Here is a 21,959-nt window from a genome sequence, read left to right as displayed (position 1 = left end):
TGGAGGCTCCAACACGGCATTGGGGAGCACAGGCCACTGGCTGCACAAAGGTGGGAGATCACTGTCCAGCTCTCCCCTCCAGGACACGGACTTAGCAGTGAGGCTGCACCCAACCCTGACATAGCGCAAGGACCGGGCCTGCCCCAGAAACACTCCGGGGCCCTACCCCTCTGTTCCAGGTGCACCAGGAGTGGGCAGGCAGGTTCAGCAAGGCAGGAGCCAAGTGTGGAGGGGCTTAGTGTGGGGTCTCCAGGTGTGGGTTGCGATGCATCTGTATGGGGCAATCTGGGTGCAGGCAACTCAGTGGGGGATCCAGGTGTGGGGAGGATCTGGATGCACAGAGGCTTGCTGGGGGGTTCTGGGTGCAATGGTAATAGGACTCTGCAGGGGAGTCCAGGTGGTAGTGGTTTGGGCTCAGCTGGGGGGAGAGGGGGAATCTGGTGTGGGAGGATAGAGCTCAGCAGGGGCGCCTGGGGGGCTCAGAGGGGGGTCCAGATACTGAGGGAGTGGGGCTCAGTGGGGTGGGGATCCAGGTACAGCTGATTGGGGCTCAGTGAGGTGGGGGTACAGGTGGCTCGTCAGGGTGCTCCAGGTGCAGGGGGAGGGGGGCTCATCAAGGAGATTCTGAGTGCGGAGGGGTGAGGTACAGCGGGAGGGTCTGGGTGTGAGGGGGTCTGGATGCATGGCGGTTGGGTGGATGGGGGAGCAGCTCCCTGTACAGGGATCCCTCCCCTTGCAGCTGAGAGCAATGTGTGCAGGAAGTGTGTGTGTGTGGAGGGAATTTGAAGAGCTTCCTGCAGCCATGGGAGAAACCTGGGGGTGGGTCTGACCTGGCCCCAGATGCCATGCGGGGAAGAGGAAGTCCCATCCTCCCCAGTCGAGCCGGGACTAGCAGCTGATCCAACGCAGGGTAGGAGCCCACAGCTAGGTCTTCCCCAGTCCTGCCCTCTGCCCCACAGTGATTTACCTCTCTGCCGGCTGCCCTGGCCACCTGAAACATACTGCTGGGGAGGGTCGCATGACCAATCTTGTGTCTTCCCTTTGCTTCCCCATCAGAAAGTCATTTTTCTGCAGGAAGCAAAGAAATCTGCTGGGGACATAAATTCTGCGCATGCACAGTGGTGCAGAATTCTCCCAGGAGTAAAAATTTAAATTTCACACCCTCTGAGACAGGCAGGTATTTTGCTTCTTAGTTTTAAAAATGGGTAACTTGAACTTAAATTACTTACCCCTGGTCACACAGGGCTGGGAACAGAACACAGGAATCTAAAGTCCCAGTCCCTTGGTATAACTCTTTTTAAAAAAAGATACTCCCAAATCTAAGACTCTCATTAATAGGAAGGATGGTCACTCTAAATGCACCTTTTATCGTACAAGAACGTCAGCTATAAATTTTATAACTGTATTATTGGGATAGAAAACTTTTTGAGTTATCACCTTAACAAAAAATCTGGCCCAACTCTAAATTCCTTGTAATGGTGGAAATTGACACATTTTATGACATTCCTAGAAGTGGCTTCTCCAAAGGCTATATTAAAAAAGGTACAGATCTACCGGGTCCGACACTAAGAGGAATACGAAGTCTGCTTAGTCCATTCCACTGAAATATTTTTTCAAATGCAAAACTCAAATTTGCTTTGCCAAATCCATTAGCATGTTTATTTCAGGATTGTCAGTATGTTTTTTTGGTATGGGCCCAATTTCACCATGTAGTAATTTGCTTCATAATCTGCTATCTTGATTACTTGGGTTATAGTTAATCCATAAGCAATTGCTAGCATTTACTAATTGCTTTTCATATGTTGGAAACAAAAACTTGAAAAATCTCTTAATGGAAGAAGGGCGGTAGCATATCAATGGGAACGTTAAATGCATATGTGCAAAAAATATATAATAAATAATAACAGCAGCTAAAAGCAGCAGGGTCAGCGATAGCTCATGTCTTCATAAGAATGAAACAGGATTCCCAGAGGCTGGAGACCAGGTTTCTATAGGAGCTTACACTAATACTATACTAAGTAGTTGATGAGGTAATAAGGGCAAAGAAACTGACCTTTCCTTAACTCTAATCATTATCAAGGCACCTCAATATCACATCCTGTAGACATCTAGGATAATCTGATCAATCTGGAATGATCCAAGCTCCCCCAGTACAAAAACATTAAAAGCAACCACTTACTAGTTTTCCTCCTCAGACACTCATGACTGTTTTACTAAAAGGTTAAGAATCCAGTAGACTTTTTAATTGATAATGAATATGATTCTTGCAGGCCACTTTCAAATAACATTCTGAAGCACCTGGTGAGGGCATTAGGCAGAATACATTATTTTGAGTATTACTGAGCATTGTGTGGGCACTCAGTTGGCATCGGTCTGAGAAGAGAACAAAAAATTGTCAGAACTGAAAATGCCTACGAAAAAAATACCAAGATGACATGCAGGAATAAATAGGGCAAAGAATAGAATCAATCAGAATCTCAATTCTCAAGTGATATTCAGTGTTAAGAATCTTCTTCGTACAGTACACAGAAAAAAGCCAAGCACAGCATGCAACCACAGAGATCTTTATAGAAATGACCTTTTATAGACTTGATCCTGGTGGAGCACTTCTGGATACAAAAAACTCATGTAAAATGTTTTTGCCTAGCTCGGCTTGAAAGGGAGCTAACATGCCAGCACCAATAAACCAGATAAGAAAAAATGAAGGGGAAATAAAATATTTTAGTTTTGCTCCAAATATTTCAGTTTTAAAGCATGATCTTGTTTTTTCTTGAAGTTTCAAGACTTTGGGTTTCTTTGTTCACCCCCATATCAGAAAGTGGAGTTCAAATTCTCCATGTGTTCTTCCTATTGAGTCCATCTTTAAATGTAGTAAGAAATAAAGTAGCTTTGAGAAGTAAGCTACAGTAAGAGAGGAGATGAAGAGAAACTGCATAATTTTACCATTCAACTAAGAAATAGCTATAGATGCAATTTTAAAACTATTTCTTTAAAAATGAAATTAGAATTTCTATTGAGGTCTAACACAATCCCAAACCTGTCACATTCTTAAGTATTTTTCGGGGTACAGACTTCAAAGAAGCTCAGTTCATCTAGAATAACCTATCCAAAAAACATTTTCTTTGTGAACACAGAAAAGCGGGCAATTGCATGCAGACCCTAGGTTACTTCTCAACTCAACTCAATTCTTCCTTTCTTCAGAATAATATTTGGAATTTTCCCTGAAACTTATAACGGGATATCTTAAGTTCTATCTTCTTTCTTTTATCAGGCACCTAGAAGTTAAAGCCAGAGAAAACATAGTCTTTAAATTTTCAGAAGACTTAATAAAACTGCAGCCTTTGATTTATCCTTCGATGCAACTCCTTTAGTTTCCCAGAACTTTAACTGTAATATAGATAGCCTTGAGATTGAATGTGTGTGTGTATGCATAATCTTTATTGGTTCATTTAAATCTTCCTTCAAAGCATTTTACATTTTTCAAAGGCCAATACCAATCCAAACAGCTGCTTAAAATGCAGCCTATCACAAAAGCAAAGCTATAAGCTTCTGACAAAAACATTCAGCCTTTCATACTAATCACAGATAAAGTGGATTTGGCAAAAGATAATTAGAGAGGTCTAAAAGACTAATGAATTCTGATGACATTTCCAAGCTATTTTCGAACATCGTTTAAATGTAGTTAATATTAAGTAAACTCTGTATTCAAAATGAGACAAGCACATTTACGAAAACAAACATTATTTTGGAAAAAATGAAAAGGAAGATTTGTCTCACTGTAAATCTAACTGCAACATGAAGTTGCTCATGACACCATAAAGTAGGAAGCATATGTTTGGTTAATCACTAGGCTGGTGGGAGAATGAACTGTAGCAATTATTTAAGATGCGTTAACAATTCCATCAACATGTACTTGAAATATAAATTTTAACTACAGTACCTACTTGTTAAGCACCAAGTTATACACCATTTTTTAAATCAGTCCATCTAAGAATGATTTTCAGTAGAATTTTTTAAAACATAAGCGGATGCTCACTACCACCCAATTCCCACATGATAAAGGAAAAAATATAGATACAGTCCATTTTACCTCATTACAGTGACTAAGTCTGACCTGAGGATGTAATCAGGTACTAGCCAAAGCATAGCAACCCTCCTGTAAAACTGTTGGCACATAAACAGAAGCCTTACCAAGCCTCGGCTGAAAACCAGGCCCTAAGTACACGTTATTTGAGAATATCACAGGCAAACAAATAATGTAATTATCTGAGCTGAAATATGTACTACCCACTTGAAACATGATAATGAAAATGCCTCTAGTCATAATCTGGCAAAACTGAGGGCATTAAATTACAGAGAAAAATAGGATTTGTGGTATAGCAGCATGACACAGCACACAGCAGCACATGTTAGCCAGCAAAAACATAAAACTGATGTATCATATTATTTTTCATGTTAAAATAAAGTAATTCTTATACAAAAAGGAAGACAAGTGAAATTTCACAATATATCATAATACATTCGTACATAACATAGGAAATACACATGGGATGAAACTGACTTCATTCACAGACAGCACCAGTGATCTAGCACAGGGAATATAGGCAGAGGGATGGTAATCTGCTCCCATAATGTGCTCAGAGCATATGGCTGCAATGCAGTCTCCACAGCTGCTTGCTGCAGCCAATGGGCTGGAAAAAGTGACCGCAATTCCTCCATGCCACTTGTGTAGTTCTAGTGACCCATAATCTTGCCTGCCCTCATGGCATGAAAAGGGTGCAGAAATCTCCTATTGAAGCTGCTCCTCTGGCAGTGCCCCTTCTCTCTGCATTGCTCAAGGCCTCTGCAGAGCTTGGTGATGCAAAGGGGCCAGGTCAGACCCCCTTCACCGAGTTAAATTTAAAGCATGTTGTAGTGAACTGAGTACATATCTATTTTTTCCTCTTCCTGTCTAGAATAGCTTTAAGAGTATGTTTCAAGAACCTTTTTCTCTATACATGATAGCAGTTGAGAAGTACAGACAATTTCTGTGGGATCTGCAGGAGACTATAGAGTGTAATGCTGATTTCTTGGACTTCCTACAGACCTTGCAAATCCTTCCCTGCAAGCCCTTCAGTAAAACTATTTTTCAGCAGTCTTTACAACAGCTAAAGGATGGAGACTTTTTATTAAATATATCAAGTAAGATAGTGATTACTTTTGTAACTATGAAGTGAATTTATCCCCTACTGAATTCTAAAAGGTGGTGATATTTGTTCCCCTCTCTTAAAATATTCAGGAATGACTTCATAAGATTTTCCATCAAGAACATATATTTAATTCAGGGACTACTAATGAGCCACTGATCAATGACATTTGACTTGTGTTTAGGATTTAGGTAGAAGCCACAAGAGTACTGGTAAGAGAATGGTCTTTATTGCCTGTCTCTAGTCACATGACATTGTTCAGAGTTACAAAAGACTATGTAACATGGCAATATCCACAGACTCCAGTGACTAACGTTACAGTGACTTCCAAGTTTTTCTTTTTACATGAAGTGTGCTTTATGTTGATTTTTCATCTGTTTAAACTGGTGAACTTCCATCACCTTTGCTTTATACCAATTCACATCATAACCTGAAAGCTATTCTCTTACTTGTCAACCACTGCACTGTATGCTTATGTTCCAATTCTCATACACTATTTCTTGTTCCTGTTTTTATCACTGCGTATTGACCTTCATAAATTCTGTATATTGTTCTACAAAGTTGATGAACACAAAACTAAAGTATTACATTTCAAACTCTTAATGTATTAAGTATAGCAGTATTAGGGTGAGGGATGATCTAAATGGGAACACCAATCTAATTTTAGTGGGTCAAGATAATTTTAGTTTTATTACTTCAGTTTATTTTTACAGGCATTAATTATTAATTTGTATTATTTTAACTGTTTTCATTTCTGCGAGGAAGCCATTACACTTCTGTAAGAGGGACACTGTCAAGTCAATTTATGGATTTGGGAGCCTTACTTTACACACTTTGGGTGAAATGCTGACCCCATTTACGTCAACAAGGCCAGAATTTCACTCCTAGTTTTGAAAATCTTGTCCTCCATTAACAATGAGCCTTACAAAAAACCCTGGGATGACTTTTAACTACAAAGATCTATAAGCAATGCTATTTTAGCAAAACAATGCAGATCCTGATATTTTAAAAAAGCAATTATTTCTGATACAGCCCCCACTAAAGAGTATCCTGAAATATAAACAAAAAATCCCATTTAAAAAAAACCTGTATATATGTTTTCCCCATCATTCTCCTGTTGATGCTTACAAGCATTTTTCCAGAAAAGAAACTGACTGACTGACAACAGAGGAAAAGTGAAATGACTATGAACAATGTGCTGTCAAATGCACAAAGTTTAGATTAACTGGACAGGAATTGTCATTTACTGTATGTGCAGGGCCTACCACAATGGGGCCCAGATATAGTTGAAGCCCCTGAGCACTACCACAGTATAAACGTTAAATAATAACAACTGAAAAAAAATCAAAGACTTTTTTAACCTAACTTCTTTCAGTTACCATACACTTGGGTACTTCTAACTATAGGACCCAATCTTGCAATGAGATCTGCTAACATTGACCCCCTCTGCATCACAAAGCCCTGTTACCTTCAAGGAAACTCCACAGGGGTTTGCACTAGCAGATCTTACTGTAGGATCAGAGCAATAGTAGATTACAATATTTTCAGATAGAAAGGTGGCTTTCAAGTTGATAGGTTTCTTTTAATAGTTGTCAGTAAGGAACTGAAATACTGAATAAATACTTGCATCAAATACACATATGGACACATTAAACTCATGCTTATCCTGATTTCAGCAGAAGCCTGTCAAGTTCTCTGGGGCCCCAGCTGAGCAAAACATTTAAGCACATGCTTAAGTCCAGCTCTATTCAGCAAGGAACTTTGCTTTAAGCACATACTTAAGTGCTTTTCTCAATAGGGATGGAATGACATCTGCCTATGTATTTGTACAATGCCTACTAGAATGAGGCCCTCATTCCGAATGGAGCCTTTGGGTTCACCCACAATATAAACAGAACAACTTCCTTTTATATTTAGTTTCAAATTGCTTTATTTATGTTATAGTAATGCCTAGAGACACTAAGGACTAGGGCCCCACTGTGCAAGGCAATGCACACACAGATAATCTAAATAAGTGGACTAACATTTAAAAGTGCCGAGCACCCAACAGCTTCCACTGACTCTGATGCAAAGTAATAAGTTTCCAGCACTTTTGAAAATCAGGCCCCAATTTTAGAGAGCACCTAAGCACTTGGCTAAACATCCTTCCTGAGCAATGATGCTTCCCTGAATCAGGGTCATTTTTAGGTGCCTACATATTGATTGGGTGCCTAATTTTACACTCTTTGGGTGAAATCCTGATCCCACAATAGTTAATAGGAGTTTTGCCATTAACGTCAATGGGGCCAGGATTTCACCCCAGTTTGAAAATGTCCTTCATTAACAATAATGAGCCTTACAAAAAACCTCAGGATGTCCTCTAACCAGGGCCGGTGCAACCCATTAGGCGACCTAGGTGGTCGCCTAGGGCACTAGCATTTGGGGGGCGGCATTTTCTTTGGCAGCGACCGCAGCGGCCAGATCTTCGGCCGCCCCAGTCGTCGGCGGCATTTTGGTGGAGGGAGCTGGGGCAGGGGGGCGCGGGCGCGGGGAGGGCCATCTGCAGCAAGTAAGGAGGGCGGGGTGGTACACAGGGGAACCGCTCCCCGCCCCAACTCACCTCTGCTCCGCCTCCTCCCCTGAGCACACTGCCCTGCTCTGCTTCTCTCTCTCCCAGGCTTGCGGCGCCAAAGAGCTGATTGGCGCCGCAAGCCTGGGAGGCGGGAGAAGTGGAGCAGCGATGGCGTGCTCGGGGAGGAGGTGGAGCAGAGGAGAGCTGGGGTGGGGAGCTGCCACACGGCTCCCCGGGCCAGAGTAGGGTGGGGAGCTGCCGCAGGGGGGGCACCTCAGGGCAGGGGTGGGGGAGCTGCCGCAGGGCTCGGGGAGGGGAGAGGGCGCAAGGTGGAAGTTTCACCTAGGGCGCGAAACATCCTTGCACCGGCCCTGCCTCTAACTACAAAGATCTATAGGCAATGCTATTTTAGCAACATAACACAGACACTGCTATAACATTTTGAGCTTATTTAAAAATGACTTCCTATAGTTTATAACTATTCTCTCCCCTCCCCCTTTTTACAGTTTTAGTCCTTCTCTGGGCATCTGCAAAATAGCTTTGTATGGTTTGAGATATTAGGATTCAAATCTAAATGTACAGACTAGCAAAGGGAACCACTACTACAAAAACAATTATCGATTTAGTTACAATCTGGTTTTGTTGTATTTTTATTCAATTTTAGAATATTATAGGCTAATTTAAAAAGCACTTTTCACAATATTAGTGAAATGATAAAAAAAGAACATTTCCCCCCCCCCCTACACATAATTTACAACAAAATAGAGCACATTTATTTCATGCCACAAAAAAAGAGACAACCAAACAATTACACATTAGCAACAAATCTTCAACTATAAAGAAAAGCTTAGCCATACAACCAGCACAAACATCCACAAACTGTTCTACTAAAATAAGGTAAAATAAGAGTTTTCAGTCAATTTACAGCATTTTGTACCCATTTATGACTATGATCTATTTGATCATAATTGGTCTCATATTAATGGATAGGGCTTATGTAAGAAAACTGAAATCTTGCGAATAAAGGAAGCTTTTGTTGTTCCTGTGAAATGACGTAAGTTGAATTTAAATTGTTTGTGAAACTAACATTATGCATTCTACATTCTACAGTTTAACACAGTAATCACTAAGAAGTTAGGATGGCAGCTGTTGTACATGTTAAGCTAACAAATGTTACGTGACCAGAGATGACTGGCGTGACATGTGGCTGTAGCCCTTTTATACAGTCATGTTCCCAGCTATTTAAAAAATGTCCACAAAAGGTCCTTTAAAAATAATATTCTCAAGAAGTTTGTGGAAAACTGGTCCTATAGTATTTATCCCCATCCAGCTGTTTATCATTTTGTTAGTATGCACAATCTAAGATTTACATTAAAAAATAATCATATAAGAAGCAATTGCCTTTGAGAAAAAAAATTATTAACACTATGACCTGAAGCTGGACTAGTTTGTCTGGAACCAGAGGGCAAGTATTACATGTCCAACAATCAATTATCCGTCCAATTTTTTGTATCTATGATCATAAATCTACATACACACCCATAAGTAGAGAGAAATCTGTTTGTCCTCTAGATAGATTCCAACAGTCTGTGTGAACTGTAATATTCAAATATCAATCCCTTTTATCCTTAACCTCAAGTATTGCAAAGACTTTATTTTTGATGGACCCAGATATGTCTAATTTTCAATATTCTTTCTGTAACTTGTACCTTTGTATCCTCCATTTTGATAAACATTAATATATGCAAAGGCCTGCTTGGTTGCTCCTACCGCTTCATTCATCTCTCAAGTAGCTACATATGATGCCATTTACTAGAAGGGTCCAACTGAGTCTAACACTGGACAATTTCCTGAAAGCAATTGTTTTACCTGATGATCTCACAACATCAAAGCAGCTTCCCATTTGACTTCCAGTAAGGTCAGTTCAGTAAAACATTTATTACTTTAAACAGAGCTGGGAAATTCGTTAGTCTAATTTTACCCTTATTTTTTATTCACGAATTTTTCAAATATCAGACCTGAATTTTTACAAACTTGTTGGAAATTACTCAATGAATGTTTAAGCAATGGACAGCTCATGAATTGGGTCTGCTGCATGTATTCTCTATTTGTTATCCGTATTATGCAAATTGGGTGGCAGGACTAGGGAATTTTTATGAGATTGTAATCTTTTCTTTTCAAGGTCACTTGAGGTAGGCCTTGCCTGATACATCATTGCTAGATTAATTAGGCTACTGTAATAATAGGACTTGATCAGACTTAAAATAGAATTTCTTACATCACACGTAAACCAAATAATTGCACATGGCATATTTTTTGAACAGCACTACATTAAAGCACACTAGGGACCTTTAGTGTGCACCAGCAGGGTCTACATCAGTGGTTCTCAAATATTGGTACTGGTGACCCCTTTCACATAGCAAGCCCCTGAGTGGGATCCCCCTTATAAATTAAAAACACTTTTAAAATATATTTAACACCATTATAAATGCTGGAGGCAAAGCAGAGCTTGGGGTGGAAGCTGATAGCTCATGACCCTCCAATGTAATAATCTTGCAATCCCTTGAGGGGTCCCGACCCCCAGTTTGAGAACCTCTGGTCTACATGGACCAAAAGTGTGCTTCAGAATTCACACCCCCAATAGCGTGCATTACCCCATTGTGTAGATCATTCTTTTTATTCTCTGTCTTAAACTGTGGGTCTGAGAGGGCATTTGATTGAAGGTGGCTAGTATTTGCAAGCATCACAGGAGAAGTGGGCCTTTAGGAGGAATCTAAATGAGGAGGAAAAGGGATCTGGCACAATGGGATTGTTGAAGATAATATTGAATGACATATGACATGTAGATAAAAGAAAATAGACATGATCTCATTTGTTCAGGTTTACCTGTCATGTGTCCTCATAAAGTCCCAAAACTTCTTAGTGCCATTCTAGAAAGAAAAAGAAAAAAAAAAAAAAAAAAAAAACTCATCAATACAATTAGTCCCCAATGAAAATTGGCTACCTGAAATCAAACATCATTTTAACAACAGCAACTTCCTTCCTTGACAAAACTGGCTGAATCTGGAATATATTTATTGATTTTTAACCACAACAGTAGTGTTGCAGGAACAACTATTTAATTTTCAACTAGAAACTGGAAAGGGCTAAGGAAGGGACTAAATGCTTACCTACCACTTTGTAAGAGCAAAGGCAAATATGTTGCAAACATGTGCCTAAAATAGGCACCTAACTCTATATTTAGGCACCTAAATCAAAGATGCCCAATTTTCAGAAGTACTAAGAACCCATATCTCCCAATGACTTCAGTCTATTCTGACTTAAGTACCCTCATATGGCTTAAGGAGACTGGTTTTGGGCACCCAATGTTTGACAATCTGGGCTCTAGTTTCCAGTATAACGATGTTCACTTACAAGGATATACTACTGAATATTCTTATCCTGATTTATAGATGGCAAAAGCATGCACATAACAGCTAAAAATATTTGCAACAGAATAAAATCTCTGTATTGTTACCCTATGAAAACTGATAATCAACTAGCTACTATGTTACAATTCACTTGTTTACTTCCAAGATAATCTTGGGCCAAATTCAGTAGACCTGTGCTTCCAACATCACAGCTGAATTTTATCCCCTAAACTGTAATAATTTCCCCCACAGATTTAATAGGTATGTTGACACTTGTTTTACACATATAACTTCACATTGTATAGTCTGTGGTATATCTATTAAGACACCTCAGCTGAACTCAACAAAAAAATAAATCCTTTTCCATCACCTTAAGTATAAGTTCTCAGATGGTGTAAATCAGCAAAGCTCCACTGAAGTCTAATGGAACTATTCCAGTTTGCATCAGCTGAAATGTGGCCTACAGATTTATTTCCTTAAATCACATTTTGGGTTTATATGATAAATTGGGAGCCACCTGAAGGAACCACCTCTTTTGGTAACTGCCTCTCTCTTTAATTGGACAGGCAAGAGGTAGACCTGTTGAGGACTTGTATATCTAAAAGATACTGTGATGGGGTGTACCTTGCCCTTCATGGCCCCCTGCTGGAGAACCTGTGGTCCTACTACACCCTGCCCCAGGAAGGAGCAAAGGAGGTGGGGCCTCCAGGCCTTCCTATAGAGGCCTTGTGGAAGCAGCCAATCAGAGCCCAGCAGGCTCGGCGAAAAGGAGCAGGTCAGCTCCTGGCTGGGGCCAGTGGGGTAAGAAAGTGTTCCTTTTCTCTGGCCACAGGAGATTGACTGGCTGCGCCCCCCCATCCCCGATGCATCAGTGACTAGGGACAGCGATAGTTGAGGCCTGGAGAAGGGTACTTACGCACATACTGTTTGCGGATCGCGCCACCACTGGAGGGACTTGAGGACTGGAGGAGTGAATGAGACCAATTTGTCTAGGTGGTCTCAGTTCGGCCTGTATACCAGGGCTAGCTAAGCCTGAAGGGGATGGAGCTGTAGCCTGGCATGCTGTACCACATACGTGCAAGCAGCCATATGGCCGAGCAGTTTCAGGCAATTTCTTGCCATATTAGTGAAGAATCTTCTGAGATCCTCTATGATGGTGCCCGTGGCGAGGAAGCGAGATTCCGGGAGGAATGCCCTAGTTTGACCTGAGTCGAGGAGAGCTCTGATTAACTCTATCCTCTGAGTGGGGGTTATGGTTGACTTTGCCACGTTCAGAATGAGGCCGAGCCTGTGGAATGTCGTCCGCACCAGGCTCATGTGGGCCTCTACGTGGGCCCGGGAGCGGCCCTTGATTAGCCAGTGGTCTAGGTATGGGAATACTTGCACTTGTCACTTCCTCAGGAAGGCTGCCATGACTGCCACACACTTGGTGAACATCCAGGGGGCCACCGAGAAGCCAAAGGAGAGGACCATGAACTGGTAGTGGGTGTTTTTGACCACGAAACAGAGGAACTGTCTGTGGGATGGGATCATGGACACGTGAAAGTCCTCATCCTTCAAGTCGAGGGGGTATACCAGTCCCCTGGATCCAGGGAGGGAATAATGAAAGCCAGGAACTTCAACTGCTTCATGAATCTGTTTAGGTTTTGCAGGTCTAAAATAGGCCTGAGCCCACCCTTGGCCTTTGGGATTAGGAAAGACCGGGAGTAGAACTCCCTGCCCCTGAATTCAAGAGGGACCTCTTCTACTGCCCTGAGTTGTAGGAGCATTTGCACCTCCTGCACTAGAAGTTGCTCCTGAGAAGGGCCCCTGAAGAGGGACGGGGAAGGTGGGAGGAAACAGAATTGGAGAGAATATCCCAACTCTGCCATGCTCAAGACCATTGGTCTGAGGTGATTTGAGCCCAGGCGTGGTAGAAATGGGATACAGGATTCACAAAGGTAGGGGAAGGATTCGGGATCTGAACTGGTGCGTGACCCCCTTCAAAAGTCTGGTTTGGAGGCTGAGGGCTACTTTGCTGCACTTTGGCCCTGGGTTAGAGGAGGACTGAGAAGGCCTCTGTCTATTACTCCTACCCTGCTTTCTGCTATAGTCCTGCCTAGGAGGATCCAAGTACAAGTGAGGGGCGGGTTGCAGCTTAAATGGCTTTCTTTGATGGGCTGGCATATGAAGCCCCAGGGACTTCAGGGTTGCTCGCAAGTCTTTCAGGCTGTGGAGCCTAGTGTCTGTTTGCTCCAAGAAGAGTCCTAAACAGTCAAAAGGCAAGTCCTGAGTAGTCTGTTGGACTTCGTGCGGGAGTCCCAACACTTGAAGCCATGAGCTCCATCTCATTGCTATCGCAGCTGCCATCATATGGCTTTCCGAGTCCACCAAGTCAAGGGAGGCCTGCAAGGAGGTCCTCATGACAACCTTGCCCTCCTCCAGGACAGCCACAAACTCCAAATGGGAATCTGCTGGAAGCAGTTCCTGAAACTTGGACAGCATATTCCAGAAATTATAGCTATAGCGGATAAGGACTGCCTGCTGGTTGGCAATGTGAAGCTGGAGCCCCCCGGTACAATACACCTTCCTACTGAAGAGATCCAGCTTCTTCACCTTCTTGGATTCAGGAGTCAGCCCCAGTTGTCCCTGCCTTTCCTTCTGGTTGGCAGTCTCTGCCACCAGAGTACTGGCTGAGGATGAGTAAACATACCCTTTGGAGGGCACAAAATATTTCCTCTCCACCCCTTTCGCCGTGGGGGGAAGAGAGGCGGGTTTTTACCACAACACCTTAGTGGTTTAATGTATAGTCTTAATGAGGGGCAAAGCCACCCCTGAAGGATCTTCAGGGACCAGAATGTTAACCATAGGGTTGGTCTCCTCGACACCTTCTTTGCCTGCATGCTCAAATTTTGAGCCACCCTCCTGGGCAACTCTTGGTACGCCCTGTTGTCCATGGTAGGCAGTGTGGTGGAAGTGCCCGCCACCACTTCATCTGGGGAGGATGAGGAAGATGCCCACAGGGGCACTGGGTCTTCCTTACCCTCTGGTTTGCAGGGATCCCCTTGCACTGAAATGCCATGCCAAGAGTGCTGCTGATTTCCAGGCCCGCACCTTTCTTGGTACTGGTCCTGGTGCCAGGTTCCGCAGCAGTGTCAGCCTGCGTACCCATCTCCTGCCCTTGCGGGTGGGGGGACAACCCTCAACTGAAACTTATCTAAATCTAACTAAGACTATTTGAACTAACACACACACTAAAATTTTAAACTATTTATAAGAAACAATGAGAAAAAGTCTAGAAGGGGATAACTTGCTGTTAGCAAGAGAGAAACTGCTCCAATGACCGTCAGTGGCGTTAAGAAGGAACTGAAGAGGCAGCGGTTCAGCAGGGACCTATATACACTGCCTTGAAGGCATGGATCCAGGGGGCTCCACAGCCAACCCAACGGGTACCACTAGGAGAAAATACTTCCAGCGACTGTGCATGCGGTACGCGCACACCTACTTGGAATTGACATGAGCAATCACTCGAAGAAGAATTTCATTTCTACAACTGCAGAGAATGTTGTAGTATGCCCTTTAGCGCATATGACAGGTGGGAGTGCAGATCTTAGGAAGTCATCCAGAGGCCAGAGTCATCTGCATGAAGCCCCTGGGCTTTTATATTTGCTCCCCAGCACCAGCCTTCCTCTGCCTCAAAAAGCAGTATACCTTAAATGGAGTCATCATGCCTTCATTTATGTCCCCCACTATTGTTGCTCACCCGAGGAATTCCTTTGAGGAAGGTAGATATTCAGATTATGGAGAGGGAGAAGAGAGCCTGAATTAATGTTTATGAAGCATTCATTTAAATTTAGGCAATTAATCCCTGTGGGATTGCTGAGATTATGCTATGAGGTGCAGCAATCCTCCTGGCCTCAACTGCCCTCCTGTTCTTTTGCAAATTACAGAACCGGACTGCCATGAAACACAGAGTTGAGGAAAATTATACTGTGGAACTGGTACCATGTTCTCCTGTGCTCCCAACACAGATGCACCAAATCTGAATCCCTTCTGCTCGTATATGCCCCCATTTACAGTAATGGGATCTGGCCTATGAACTGTACATAACTTTAAACAGAAAATAAGAGACTCAGAAATAAAGGAGTTATCAGGACAGGAAGTCCATGTTTTCTGTGAAAATGACTAGCATTTGCCCACATACAGTTCATTATCTAGATGGCAAATACATTGAAAGGTTTACTTATTATTACTGACTTTTTAATGTACAGGGTCACACCCATAAAAGGGTTAAACTAATTTACACTGAGTCCTTCAAGCTGCTGTTCATCATTATGCATTGATCAGATAGTGCTGTAAGTGTATCTTGTGGCTATATCTAAATAATAATCCATTTCATATATCCAACCTGCACCTGTCCAAATAAATAAATCAATAAACAAATGAAACATTCCAACATCCCATTGTTTACAGTGGCAGAAACTCAAATGAGCACCATTCACTCCTATTGTCCAAGTCTAAGGTAATTTGAAGTCAACTGTATGGAGTTGAGTTTCTATCGTGCCAAATGCCTGGCTCTCTGCTAACAGACTAGCATAAAGGCTGCTAATTATTAATAGCATGTAAACAGTTACCAATGGTTCCTATACTGCTCTATGTACTTTACAGTACATTAAATCTAACCAGCTTTGTCTAGCAGTAAGTAGTATCATTGTACTGATTTATTTCCTCTTTTTAAACACAAGATATATAGTCACAGCATAAAAATGATGCATAGTTTTATACATATAGAAGTCACCCTAAACAAGCTATTTGCTACACAGACTGCAGTTTTTAAAGTTGCACTGATGAAGCAGGTCACTCTATTCTTGCTTCTCCGTATGTGTGCAAATAATCCATTTTTGCCTTTGATGGTGTTCTACCACTGCTACTGTGGAGTTTGGGTGAACTGAGGGTATGTCTACACTATGAAATTAGGTCGAATTTATAGAAGCCGGTTTTATAGATATCGGTTTTATACAGTCGATTGTGTGTGTCCCCACATAAAATGCTCTAAGTGCATGAAGTCGGCGGACCGCATCCACAGTACCGAGGCTAGCGTCGACTTCTAGAGCGTTGCATTGTGGGTAGCTATCCCACAGTTCCTGCAGTCTCCGCCGCCCATTGGAATTCTGGGTTGAGATCCCAATGCCTGATGATGCAAAACAGTGTCGCAGGGGGTTCTGGGTACATGTCGTCAGGCCCCTCCCCCTCCGTCAGAACAATGGCAGACAATTGATTCATGCCTTTTTATCTGGGTTACCTGTGCAGACAGCATACCACGGTAAGTATGGAGCCCGCTCAGCTCAGCGTCACCATATGTCATCTGGGTGCTGGCAGACTTGGGGCTGCATTGCTACACAGCAGCAGCCCCTTGCCTTTTGGCAGTAGATGGTGTATCATGACGAGTATCCGTCATCGTCGTATTCCAGTTCAATCAGAGGCACCTGGGCAGACATGCTTTGTCTCCTGGAGACTCAGTCCTGCTGACAGTCCTATGGAACCGTCTTGACAATGATGGCTAACAGTCGTAGTACAGTATCTTCTGCCAAGCACCCAGAAGATGCCGAGGGCTATCAGTCATGCTGCACCGTCTACTGCCAGCTTAATATGTAAAAAAAAAATAGATGGACCAGATTTGTTCTGTATTCATTTGCTTCCCCCTCCCTCCGTGAAATCAACGGCCTGCTAAACCCAGGGTTTTGAGTTCAATCTTTGGGGGGGGCCATTCTGTGTGACAGTTGTTTGTGTTTCTCCCTGATGCACAGCCACCTTTCTTGATTTTAATTCCCTGTACCTGTACGCCATGTCGTCACTCGCCCCTCCCTCCCTCCATCAGTTTTGCGCCTTTTTTCAGACCAGACGCCATAGCACAGGGATCATGGAACCCGCTCAGATCACCGCGGCAATTATGAGCACTATGAACACCACGCGCATTGTCCTGGAGTATATGCAGAGCCAGGACATGCCAAAGCAAAACCAGGACCAGCCGAGGAGGCGATTGCAGCGTGGCGACGAGAGTGATGAGGAAATTGACATGGACATAGACATCTCACAAAGTATGGGCCCCAGCAATATGCAAATCATGGTGTTACTGGGGCAGGTTCATGGCGTGGAACGCCGATTCTGGGCCCGGGAAACAAGCACAGACTGGTGGGACCGCATCGTGTTGCAGGTGTGGGACAATTCCCAGTGGCTGCGAAACTTTCGCATGCGTAAGGGCACTTTCATGGAACTTTGTGACTTGCTTTCCCCTGCCCGGAAGCGCCATAATACCAGGATGAGAGCAGCCCTCACAGTTGAGAAGCGAGTGGCGATACCCCGTGGAAGCTTGCAACGCCAGACAGCTACCGGTCAGTCGGGAATCAATTTGGAGTGGGCAAATCTACTATGGTGGCTGCTGTGATCCAAGTTGCCAGGGCAATCAAAGCCCTGCTGATATCTAGGGTAGTGACTCTGGGAAACGTGCAGGTCATAGTGGATGGCTTTGACAGAACCCATATCCCTATCTTGGCACCGGAGCACCAAGCCACTGAATACATAAACCGCAAGGGGTACTTTTCAATGCTGCTGCAAGCCCTGGTGGATCACAAAGTACGTTTCACCAACATCAACATGGGATGGCCGGGAAAGGTACATGATGCTCGCGTCTTCAGGCACTCTGGTCTGTTTCGAAAGCTGGAGGAAGGGACTTTCTTCCCAGACCAGAAAATAACCGTTGGATGTTGAAATGCCTATTGTTATCCTTGGGGACCCGGCCTACCCCTTAATGCCATGGCTCATGAAGCCGTACACAGGCAGCATGGACAGTAGTCAGGACCTGTTCAACTATAGGCTGAGCAACTGCCGAATGGTGGTGGAATGTGCATTTGGAAGTTTAAAAGTGCGCTGGCGCAGCTAACTGACTCGGATAGACCTCAGCGAAACCAATATCCCCATTGTTATTGCTGCTTGCTGTGCGCTCCACAATATCTGTGAGAGTAAGGGGGAGACATTTATGGCGGGGTGGGAGGTTGAGGCAAATCGTCTGGCCGCTGATTATGCACAGCCAGACACCAGTGCTGTTAGAAGAGTACAGCAGGGCGCAGTGCGCATCAGAGAAGCTTTGAAAAACAGTTTTGTGACTGGTCAGGCTACGGTGTGAAGCTTCTGTTTATTTCTCCTTGATGAACCCTCTGCCCTCCCGCCCTGGTTCACTCTACTTCCCTGTAAACCAACCACCCCATCCTCCCCTCCCCCCTTCGAGCACCACTTGCAGAGGCAATAAAGTCATTGTTACTTCTCATTCATGCATTCTTTATTAATTCATCACACTAGGGGGATAATTGCCAAGGTAGCCAGGGATGGGTGGGGGAGGAGGGAAGGAAAAGGACACACTGCAGTTTAAAACTTTAACACTTACTGAAGGCCAGCCTTCCGATGCTCGGTCAATCATCTGGGGTGGAGTGACTGGGTGGCCAGAGGCTCCCCACTGTGTTCTTGGGCATCAGGGTGAGGAGTCAATGGGACTTGGGGAGGAGGGCTGTTGGTTACACAGGGGCTGTAGCGGTGGTCTCTGCTCCTGCTGCCTTTCCTGCAGCTCAACCATACGCTGGAGCATGTCAGTTTGATGCTCCAGCAGCCGGAGCATCGACTCTTGCCTTCTGTCTGCAAGCTGACGCCACCTATCATCTTCAGCCCGCCACTTGCTCTGTTCAGCCTGCAATTCATCCCGCCACCTCTCCCCTTGTTCATACTGTGCTTTTCTGTAGTCTGACATTGACTGCCTCCATGCATTCTGCTGTGCTCTTTCAGTGTGGGAGGACATCTGGAGCTCCGTGAACATATCATCCCGAGTCCGCCGTTTTCTCCTTCTAATCTTCGCTAGCCTCTGCGAAGCAGAAACATATGCAGCTGGTGGAGGAGAAGGGAGAGGTGGTTAAAAAAAGACACATTTTAGAGAACAATGGGTACACTCTTTCACGTTAAATTTTGCTGTTCATGTTACACAGCACATGTGCTTTCGTTACAAGGTCGCATTTTTCCTCTTATATTGAGGGCCTGCTGGTTTGGTGTGAGAATTCGGCTTGCAGGCAGCCATGGTAAGCCACAGTCTTTTGGCTTTTTTAACCTTCATAAAATGTGGGAATGGTTTCAAACTGCAGCGCTCTCATTTCCCATACCAAGGGTTGGCCATTTAAAATGGGTTTGCAATGTAAAAGGAGGGGCTGGGGTTTCCGGGTTAACATGCAGCACAAACCCAACTACCTCCCACTCACACCCAATTCTCTGGGATGATCACTTCACCCCTCCCCCCGCACCGCGTGGCTAACAGCGGGGAACATTTCTGTTCAGCCAAGCAGGAATGGGCACCTCTGAATGTCCCCTTAATAAAATCACCCCATTTCAACCAGGTGACTGTGAATGATATCACTCTCCTGAGGATAACAAAGAGAGATAAGGAATGGATGTTGTCTGCATGCCAGCAAACACCGGGACCATGCTCTGCCATGCTTTGTTATGCAATGATTCCAGACTACGTGCTACTGGCCTGGCGTGGTAAAGTGTCCTACCATGGCGGACGGGATAAGGCAGCCCTCCCCAGAAACCTTTTGCAAAGGCTTTGGGAGTACATGAAGGAGAGCTTTCTGGAGATATCCCTGGAGGATTTCTGCTCCATCCCCAAACACGTTAACAGACTTTTCCAGTAGTTGTACTGGCCGCGATTGCCAGGGCAAATTAATCATTAAACACACTGGCTTTTAAACCATATGTAATATTTACAAAGGTGCACTCACCAGAGGTCCCTTGTGTGCCCTCAGGGTCTGGGAGCACACCTTGGGTGAGTTTGGGGGTTACTGGTTCCAGGTCCAGGGTGATAAACATATCCTGGCTGTTGGGGAAATCGGTTTCTCCGCTTCCTTGCTGTGAGCTATCTTCATTGTCTTCATCATCATCATCATCTTCCGCGTACCCCGAACCCGCTTCCCTGTTGCGTGTTTCTCCATTGTCAAAGCACACGGTTGGGATAGTGGTGGCTGCACCCCCTAGAATGGCATGCAGCTCATCGTAGAAGCGGCATGTTTGCGGCTCTGCCCCAGACGTTCTGTTTGCCTCTCTGGCTTTGTGGTAGGCTTGCCTTAGCTCTTGAATTTTCACGTGGCACTGCTGTGCATCCCTGTTATGGCCTCTGTCCTTCATGGCCTTTGAGACTTTTTCTAATATTTTGCCATTTCGTTTACTGCTACGGAGTTCAGCTAGCATGGATTCATCTCCCCATATGGCGAGCAGATCCCGTACCTCCCGTTCGGTCCATGCTGGAGCTCTTTTGCGATCCTGGGACTCCATCATGGTTACCTGTGCTGATGAGCTCTGCGTGGTCACCTGTGCTCTCCACGCTGGGCAAACAGGAAATGAAATTCAAAAGTTCGCGGGGCTTTTCCTGTCTACCTGGTCAGTGCATCTGAGTTGAGAGTGCTGTCCAGAGCGGTCACAATGAAACACTGTGGGATAGCTCCCGGAGGCAAATAACGTCGAATTCCGTCCACACTACCCCAAATCCGACCTGCAAAGGCCGATTTTAGCGTTAATCCCCTCGTCGGAGGTGGAGTAAAGAAACCGGTTTAAAGGGCCCTTTAAGTCGAAAGAAAGGGCTTCGTCGTGTGGACGTGTCCAGGCTTAATTCGATTTAACGCTGCTAAAGTTGACCTAAACTTGTAGTGTAGACCAGGCCTTAAGCACGGATAACTATGTTCATTATCATTCCAACAGAATAATCTTTCCATTAAATTAAAAATACATCACACTTTCATTTTATTAAAACAGATACACACATTTATAAAATAGTGCCATTTACAAACCTTATCAAAGAATGATCAAAATATCTCTCAATGATATAATTATATAGATTAATTATAACAGACTTGTGCAAGGTTTAAACACAGATGCTGTGAAAAAGGTGAATACATAAAATCTGAAATATATTTAAACAATTATTCTTAGAACAGGAACATAAGAATGGCCATACTGGCTCAGACCAATGGTCCATCTAGCCCAGTACCCTGTCTTCCAGCAGTGGCTGGTAAACATGTCTTACACAGAAAAAGATATAGTGTATGTTATGTTAGCCTTTACCGGTTTCAAGTGGCAGCTCTGACATTCCAACAACATCCTAGGATAATATATATTATGTGAATTGATAAATCACTAAGCACGAAGTAACCACATCCCTTTTCTGTATTCAGTGATCAGGCTCTATTGTGGCGCAATACTGCATTAGTCCACATGGTATGTTTAAGTCAAGAGTTGTATTTCAGGAAAGCCAGTATGTGAGACAATTTCAGTCTCATATTACTTGAGAGATTATTTACATATGGAGAAACTAAATAGTCCGTTTTTTCCTGGAAAAGCAAGTCTGAAAGAGACCTTTAGCAGTGGGAAAACAACTGTTTAATATAAACCTATTGTTAATTAAGCTCCACAAGTTCAAAAACCAGGGCACAAATTTTGGTCAGTCTTTTACTTTTTAAAATCCCTTTCACGGGGGGGTGGGGGGAGTGGGATGGAGGGGGGGAAATCAAAATATTAGTCCGTTTAGAGTTTATAAAAAGAAATAACTGGAATTAAGAGGTTATTTAAATCCTTTTAAGTATGTAATGGAATTTATGGCCTTAGACTTCATGACACAAAAGATATAGGCTGGGATTTTTGAGAGGGATTTCAGCATTTTAGCTGCCTAATTCCCAATGAAATTCCATGGGAGTAGTGCCTATCTCTGTTAGTCTCCTTTGTGATTTCCAAACAAAATAAATGTTC

The 21,959-nt window shown here is 43.7% G+C and overlaps 1 protein-coding gene across 2 annotated transcripts in view; it reads right to left on the bottom strand.

The window, feature by feature from the left end:
• NUDT14 (nudix hydrolase 14) overlaps nucleotides 1-21,959 on the bottom strand; it is a 93,730-nt gene that overhangs the window by 28,488 nt on the left and 43,283 nt on the right. For both annotated transcript variants that reach the window (XM_034769007.1, XM_034769008.1), the window contains exon 2: nucleotides 10,624-10,667. In XM_034769007.1, the coding sequence (XP_034624898.1) occupies nucleotides 10,624-10,667 (44 nt within the window). The remainder of the gene's footprint in view (nucleotides 1-10,623; nucleotides 10,668-21,959) is intronic.

Source organism: Trachemys scripta, chromosome 4 (genome assembly GCF_013100865.1).
Source record: "Trachemys scripta elegans isolate TJP31775 chromosome 4, CAS_Tse_1.0, whole genome shotgun sequence".
Taxonomy (NCBI): domain Eukaryota; kingdom Metazoa; phylum Chordata; order Testudines; family Emydidae; genus Trachemys; species Trachemys scripta.
The sequence above is the reverse complement of the archived record's forward strand: the minus strand, read 5'-3'. Positions and strand labels throughout refer to the sequence as shown.